This window comes from Myotis nattereri, assembly GCF_964212035.1.
Source record: "Myotis nattereri genome assembly, chromosome: 15".
NCBI lineage: Eukaryota > Metazoa > Chordata > Mammalia > Chiroptera > Vespertilionidae > Myotis > Myotis nattereri.
In genome coordinates this window covers 55,614,681-55,622,609 of record NC_138090.1, presented here as the reverse complement: position 1 = coordinate 55,622,609, position 7,929 = coordinate 55,614,681, and the positions used below count along the sequence as shown (strand labels likewise).

Sequence of the window (7,929 nt, the reverse complement as noted above, 5' to 3'; positions counted from 1 at the left end):
GGCCCCTTCACATGGTGTCTCGAACAGCACTGACATGTCCTTGCTGGTCTCCTACAAGCACGTGTATATGCAAGGGGACCTGGCGGACCCCGACTCCTGCACCCTCTACCCGCCCACCCCCTCTCCCAGCCTCTGCCTGACCTCCTGCGCCTCCGGCCCCAGTCAGGGCAGCCAGGCCTGGCCCCAGGACCCCGCGCACAGGCCACGGCCCCCGCCCTCCCTGAAGACCCCCTCGGCCCAGGCCGCCTCCCAGAAGGCTCCGGCCACCCGTGAGCACCCCCAGAAGGTCCCAGCGGAACTGGCTCCATCTCGGAAGGCCCCGGCGAGACCTGCTGCCCCCAAGAAGACCCCAGCTCTAGCCTCTGCCCCCCGGAAAGCCCCAGCTGGCCGGGCCCCATGGAAGACCCCCCGGTTTGCAGCCATTCCCCGGAAGCCCGCGTCTCGTCCTGTCCCCTGCCCGGAACCAGGGTCCCTGCCCTCCCCATCGCCACGGGCGCTGACCCCGGGCACCTGCTACCAGATGGCCTGCGACTCTGCCCACTTGGGCGCGGGGCCGGCGGGCAGCCAGGCGGGGGTGGCGCTGGAGAGCAGCCAGCCTGAAGGGAAGACGGAGCCCCTGGTGCTGGTGGGCACCCAGGCGACCCAGGTCACGGAGGTGTGGGCCCAGAAGATGTCGCTGGAGCTGCCCGGCCACACGGCCCGGAGGGAGATCGAGGAGGTGGTGGTGGGCAGGGCCCACGAGGTGGCCCTGGACGGCCTGAAAGGCAGGGCCCAGGTGGAGGGCAGGCTCCGCAGCTCCAAGGAGGAGCGGCTGGTGGACCTGCCCGGCCTCAGGTCCCAGGCGACGGGGCAGTGGAGGAAGTGGGTGAAGACGCAGCAGCTGGCGGTGGAGGGGGCCCCGGGGGCGCCCGGGAGGCCCTTCTCCGTGGAGGACCTCACCCTGGCCAGGATGGCGATCGTGGCCAAGGCCAAGGAGCCGCCCTTGAGACCGAGGCTGTTCGGGCTGCCGTCCTGGCTCCGGTTTTCCCAGGCGTTGGCCCGGTCAACCAGGGGCCCAAAGCCCCTCGGCCCCCGACAGGCGGCCCCGGCGCGGCCCCAGTTGGGGCCCTGGGTGAAGGGGGGCGTGGGCCTGTTGGTGGAGGATACACTGAGCACGCAGGCGGTGGCGGCAGAGCAGGAGAAGCTGCCCTCGGCCCAGAGGGGCTCCTTCAAGGTGCGTCCCCGCTGCCCGAGCGTCCCCAGAAGCCCCAAGCTGGACAGAGTGTCCCAGGCCCCCATCCCTCTGCCCGCGACGAGGTGGGAGGACGTACCATCCCCGGCCGTGCCCTCACCCATCTCAAAGATGGAGGCCAGGGTGTCCCAAAAGCTCCACAGAGAAGCTGCGGAGGCGGAAGGGGGGCCGTCCCTGGACAGCCTGGTGCCCACGCTCCTGGAGCTTGAGAAGGGGAGGGACACGGCCAGCGCCATGGAGCAGACAAAGGCGAGACGGCCTGTCTTCACGCCGTGGCCCAGGTACGTGGGCGGGAAGGGCCTGCGGAGCCCTCAGCAAGGTGACATGGTGGCGGTGGAGACCGGAGGGGCAGGCTGAGGGCCCACGGAACGCGGGGACTCACACTGCCACCCTTGCAAACAGGACGCCCAGCCCTAGCCGGTTTGGCTCCGTGGATAGAGCGTCAGGTTCCGGTCAAGGGCACATGTCCGGGTTGCGGGCTCCATCCCCAGTAGGGGCCCTGCAGGAGGCAGCCGATCCATGATTCTCTCTCTCTCTCCCTCTTCCTTCCTCTCTGAAATCAATAAAAATATATTTTAAAAAATAAGAAAATAAATAAATAGAAAGAAAGAAAGAAAACAGGATGGACGCCCAGTGAGTGGAGCCAGACCCAAAGGCCAGCGCCATGGTGTCTGATGCCACTTGCAGGACAGGCCAACCCGGAGACACAGACAGAAGTTAGCGGTTGCCCCGCCCTAACCGGTGTGGCTCAGTGGATAGAGCGTCGGCCTACGGACTGAAGGGTCCCAGGTTCGATTCCGGTCAAGGGCATGTACCTTGGTTGCAGGCACATCCCCGTTGAGGAGTGTGCAGGAGGCAGCTGATGGATGTTTCTCTCTCATCGATGTTTCTAACTCTCTCTCCCTCTCCTTTCCTCTCTGTAAAAATCAACAAAATATATTTATATATAAAAATAAAGAAGTTAGTGGTTGCCGAGGGAGGGGTGGGGGCTGGGGAGGGACTGCTAGTGGGTGTGGGGTTTTCTCCGGGGGGGCAATGAAAATGCTCCAGGCCTTGATAAAGGCTATAGTTGCAGGACATGGAGAATGTTATTTTTTATTATTATTTTTTTTAATATATATTTTATTGATTTTTTACAGAGAGGAAGGGAGAGGGATAGAGAGTTAGAAACATTGATGAGAGAGAAACATCGATCAGCTGCCTCCTGCACACTCCCCACTGGGAATGTGCCCGCAACCATGGTACATGCCCTTGACTGGAATCGAACCCTGGACCCTTGAGTCCGCAGGCCAATGCTCTATCCACTGAACCAAACCAGTTAGGGCATAGAGAATGTTATTTTTTAAAAATATATTTTTTATTCATTTCAGAGAGGAAGGGAGAGGGAGAGAGAGAAACATCAATGATGAGAAACAATCATGGATGGGCTGCCTCCTGCGAGCCCCCTACTGGGGATGGAGCCCGAAACCCTGGCATGTGCCCTGACCAGGAATCCTACCGTGACCTCCTGGTTCATGGGTGGACGCTCAACCACTGAGCCACGCCTGTCCGGCCATTGAGAATGTTCTTAATGCCACTTTAAACGGGTCACCATGGTAAATGCTATGCAATATGTATTTCCCGACCAGGCGCAGACACGTGGAGGGGACTCCCGGATCAGCTCTGTCTCAGGAGTTTGCTGGGAGGGTAGGGAAGGAGGGGTGGGGGGCCTTGGAGAGGCCACTGGTGTAGGGCGTGGGCGCAAGGGGGGGCTCCTTAAGAGGAAAGAGATATTCGTGCACTTGGATGTGGGGGTGAAGGCTGCAGAGTCAGGCTTGACAACAGCGAGGCAGGAGGACGAGCGCCCTCGGAGGGGACACGGGGAGGCGGTGGAAGCCCGGATCGTAGCTCAGGCTTGCCTGTTCCTCCATTCAGTGTGCTTACTGAGCGCGCACTGCCCTCTCCCCAGCAAGCACGGAGCTCAGCGCTTTCAGTAGCGGGATCCGGGATCGCACTCAATCGCTACAAGGTCCGGAGGGATCCAATGTGGCCAGGTAGCCCCTGACACCCCCAGACCCGCCTTCCCCCCGGCGCGGAGTCCCGGCGCCGGACCCCACCCGCGCGCTCTTGGCTCTTCCCCGCAGGCCCCCGGCGCCGTGGGCGCTACGAGAAGAAGACGGATGCTGGCCAGGCCTGGCGGGGGGCGCCTCGGCTCCAGTAGAGAACAGAGCTCTTTGTACATTTATATATTGGGGGGCGGGGGCGGGCCGGGGAGGACCCCCGGGGCGGCCCAGCTTCGCCGAGATTAAAAGCCCGAGTCGGAGACGCGGCAAAGGTCGAGCCTCGAGCTTGTGTGCGCACCGGAGGCCCAGGGAGCGGGCGCCGGGCTGGAGGCGGGGGGAGCGGGGAGAGGCGGGGGGAGGGTCCACGCGGCGCAGCTGCTCCCATTGGCTGGGGTTCCGGCGTCTCAGCCAATTAAGCGGAGGGGGGCGTGGTTTGCCTGGGCTGGGACCCTCGAGACTCAGAAACGAGGGGCGTCCTGGACGCAGCCACAGCCGCCAGCGACCCATCAGCCTAGTGAGGACGGGACTGGGGGAGCGGGGGGACCGTGGCTGGGTTCCGGGGTGGGGGGGTGGGGTCAGGAGGTGAGTGCGATTCGGAGCGAGGGGCTCCCCCTGGGCCCCACGAAGCCCCTCCTGCCCGCAGGAGCATGCCCGAGGCGGAGAAGCCCTCCAAGCGAAGGCCCACGCCGCCCTTCGACCCGCGCTTCCCCAACCAGAACCAGACCCGCAACTGCTACCAGAACTTCCTGGGTGAGCCCTGGCGGGCGGGGAGGGGAGCGGGGTGAGGCGGGGAGGCAGGAAGGGGGCGCTCCCCAACTCCCGAGCACGGGATAGGGGCCGGGGCTCCCGGTGGGAGCGGAGACCGTTGGGGTGGGGGGCGGAGCGAGCCCGGGTCGAAGGGGCGGAGACTATCGGTTAGGGGCGGGACCGCGTGGGCGGGGCTTTGATCGGGTGGGCGGGGCCTAGGAGGTAGAGAGGGAGATGGGGCCTGGCCAGGAGGGGTGAGGCCTGGTCGCGAGTGGGCGGTGCCTGTTTGTGGAGGCGTGGTTGATTCGCGTGGGGGCGGGGCCTATTCTGGAGGCACGTGACCAAGTCATGGCGGGGCGAAGGCGATAGTGTCTGGCAGCGAGGGGGCGGGGCCTGGTTCGGAGAGGATGGGACCGACCGTGGGGGCGGGGTTTGGGGTGGAGCCGGTAGGGATGGAGAAGGGGGCCCTGTCCTGGAGTGAAAAGAAGGGGTCCGGTAGGGAGGGGGAGGGGCCTGGTTAGGAGGGGCGGGGACCTGCTGGTGTGGCTCAGATGGTTGAGCATCAACCTACGAACCAGGAGGTCACGGTTCCATTCCGTCAGGGCACATGCGCTGGTTGTGCGCTCCATCCCCAGTAGGGGGCGTGTAGGCAGCAGCCCATCAATGATTTTTTTTCTTTTCTTTATTTTTAAAAATATGTATTTGTATTGATTTCGGAGAGGAAGGGAGAGAGAGAGAAACGTCAATGATGAGAGAGAATCATTGATCCGCTGCCTCCTGCACGATTGGAGATGGGAGCCTGCACCTGGGCATGTGCCCTGACCAGGAATCCAACCGTGACCTCCTGGTTCATAGGTAGATGCTCAACCACTGAGCCACTGTGGCGGGCATCAGTGATTTCCTTTCATCGCTGATGGTTTTTTTTTTTATAATATATTTTGTTGATTTTTCTACAGAGGAAGTGAGAGAGAGAGTTAGAAACATCGATAAGAGAGAAACATCGATGAGAGAGAAACATTGATCAGCTGCCTCCTGCACACCCCCTACTGGGGATGTGCCTGCAACCAAGGTACATGCCCTTGACCGGAATCGAACCTGGGACCTTTCAGTCCACAGGCCGACCCTCTATCCACTGAGCCAAACCGGTTTTGGCATCATCACTGATGTTTCTATCTCTCCTTCTCCCTTCCTCTCTGAAATGAATGAAAAAAAAAATATTTTTCCCTGACCGGTTTGGCTCAGTGGATAGAGCGTCGGCCTGTGGACTGAAAGGTCCCAGGTTCGATTCTGGTCAAGGGCATGTACCTTGGTTGCGGGCACATCCCCAGTAGGGGGTGTGCAGGAGGCAGCTGATCGATGTTTCTCTCTCATCGATGTTTCTAACTCTCTAGCCTTCTCCCTTCCGCTCTGTAAAAAAATAAAAATATGTTTAAAAAATATGTATTTTTTAAAGAAAGACGGTGTCTGGTCGGAGGGGGCGGGACCTGGGCAGGAGGGGCGGGGAGTTTGGCGCGGCAGCACCCACGCCGTCTCCCCCGCAGACTTCCACCGCTGCGTCCAGAAGATGAACCGCCGCGGGAAGAGCACGCAGCCCTGCGAGTACTACTACCACGTGTTCCACTCGCTGTGCCCCGTCAGCTGGGTGAGCGGGCAGGGCGGCGGCGGCGGCGGGGGGACCCGCTGAGGGAGGCGGGCGGAGCTGAGCGGCGCCCTGCCCCCGCCCGCGCCTCCCCAGGTGCAGCGCTGGACCGAGCAGATCCAGGACGGGACCTTCGCGGGGAAAATCTGACCGTCTGCGCGCGGCTCCTCCGAGGGACCGGCCAAGGGCCCCATCCCTTCGTCTCCCGGAGACCCGGCCCCGGCCCCCCACCCCCAGGTCTCTGAGCCACAAATAAAGCTGTGCCGTTGCCGCCGGGTCTTCCTGTCTGCTCCCTGCGCAGCCGGAGTTCCGATGAGGGCCGGCGGGGTGAAGGGAGGACTGTCGGATCTCCGGGGTAGGAGCAAACCCGCCAGCCCCCCTCCCCCGCCCCCCGGCAGCAGCCGCCAGCTCTCCGCAGGCAACACTCGCGCACCAGCCGGGCCGCAGGGTGCTCCGCCTCCCACCCGCCACACCTGCCTGTCACCTGAACCCTCCATCTCCGTCCTCAGCAGCTTCTCTTACCTGGACCGCCTCCCGGGCTCCGCCAGGCTTTCTGTCCCTCTGCCCCAGGCCCCCCACCTCAGGCCCACCCAGCGCTAAGAACCCCATTCCCCCCGCCCTGGCCCTGCTCCCAACCTTTTCCGGGCTCTCCGCGCTCTCCTGCCTCCAAGATTCCAATCCCGGGAGGTGAGCCCTCCTCACAGCTCCTCCCTCCGGCCTCTCCCACCGCACCCTCCGCCGGGCAGCCTCCTCCCACCCGCTCCAGACAGTCACTCCCTTCCTCCCGCCGACCCTGCGGACTGCGCTCCGGGACGCTCAGAGGCCCCACCGGAATTGTTTTAAAAAAATATTCTTATTGATTTCTGAGAGGGAGAGATAGAAACATCAGTGATGAGGGAATCATGCATCAGCTGCCTCCTGCACGCCCCACACTGGGGATGGAGCCCGCAACCTCCCAGCGTGTGCCCTGACCGGGAACTGAACCCTGACCCCCTGGTTCACAGCGACGCTCAACCACGGAGCCGGCTGGCCGGGCCCCTGAATTAGCCTTTGCTTCCCACAGCCAGGCTCTCAGGTGACAATGCGGTGATGTGGTTCCTCCTGACTTAGACACCCCCTCGCAATGTCACCTCTCCGGCCCCCTTCACCCCGGGCCCCAGGCTGAGGAGGGACCCTTGCGGGGGACTGGGCGTGGCCCACGCCCCAGCCCGGGAACATTGAATCGCAGTTTCTGCCCACAGCCGTGGCCGCCTCGGAGGCCCCTTCAACCCCAGGGTTCAAAGGTGGCTGTTGCTAATCATACAACTTTCTGGGTGACCCTGGTCCAGCCCATTGACCTGCCTGCACCTCAGCTGTAACCTGACCCAGTTTCCCCAGCTGTAAAGGAGATACTGATCCAAGTCCCATGATCCGGGGAGACGACGGGAGCGGCCGGGTCAGCTCAGGGGAGAGCCAGCTCCATCCTGCCCCTCACCCCCTCCATGCCCTCATCACCCCACCTGGGCACACCCCCAGGTGTGCCATCTCCCAGATGCCCCACCCCAAGACCTTGGCCCCCAGGGATCCTCTCTCGGACCAGGACCGGAGAAGGAGGAGGATGAGGGCGCAGGGTAGGGTGCGCACTGGGCCACACAGACGTAGCCGCCAAAGGAGGGGTCTCCTGGGAGCTCCCTGCATGGAGGCCGCAGGGCTGCAGAAGAAGCAGGCCTGGTGCCATGCGGGCAAGGCAGCTCTGAGTCACAGGCGGGGTGACGGCGGTCTGAGCACCCGGTGAGGTCACCCAGGTGGCGTGCGAGCACAGGGCAGACACCTGTGCGGCCCAAAACCGCATTGGATGGCGGTCACCTAGCCGGCAGCCCCAGGACTGACCCAATCCACATGCCCCTCCCCCTGGGCTTGGGCTACCATGGTGGGCCCCTGAGGCCAGCCCAACTTCCCAGGGACACCCCAGATCCTGTCAGCTCAGGGGACCTGACCTGAACGCCCCGCACTTCCAACCTCCTGGTTGGACGCCATCTGCCCTGGGGCCACCCAGTGGTGCGACCTCAGGCAAGGGGGTAACCCCGGCCGGGCTGCCACTCCCCCGGAGACCGACACCGGATGCACGTGGCAGGCGATGGCTGTCCGCTGCAACGAAGGTCCTGGGCACCTTCCCTCCTGAGACCCAGTCACTCCAGCCCCAGGCTTCTCTTCACACGCCCAAGCTCCCGAGGCCCAAAGCCTGGGCTGCCTCCTCTGGGCCTGGTGTCCCCAGCCGGCTGAGGGCCCCG

General features: G+C 63.4%; 1 protein-coding gene across 1 annotated transcript; it reads left to right on the top strand.

Annotated features, from left to right (window-relative positions):
• Window positions 1–3,920: 3,920 nt before the first annotated feature.
• Window positions 3,921–5,809, top strand: COX6B2 (cytochrome c oxidase subunit 6B2; the record flags this gene model as incomplete). The annotated part of the gene is made up of 3 exons (XM_081107186.1): window positions 3,921–4,023; window positions 5,562–5,662; window positions 5,756–5,809. 3 exons carry the CDS (start codon window positions 3,921–3,923, stop codon window positions 5,807–5,809), a joined length of 258 nt encoding a protein of 85 aa, XP_080963312.1.
• Between the last annotated feature and the right edge of the window lie 2,120 nt (window positions 5,810–7,929).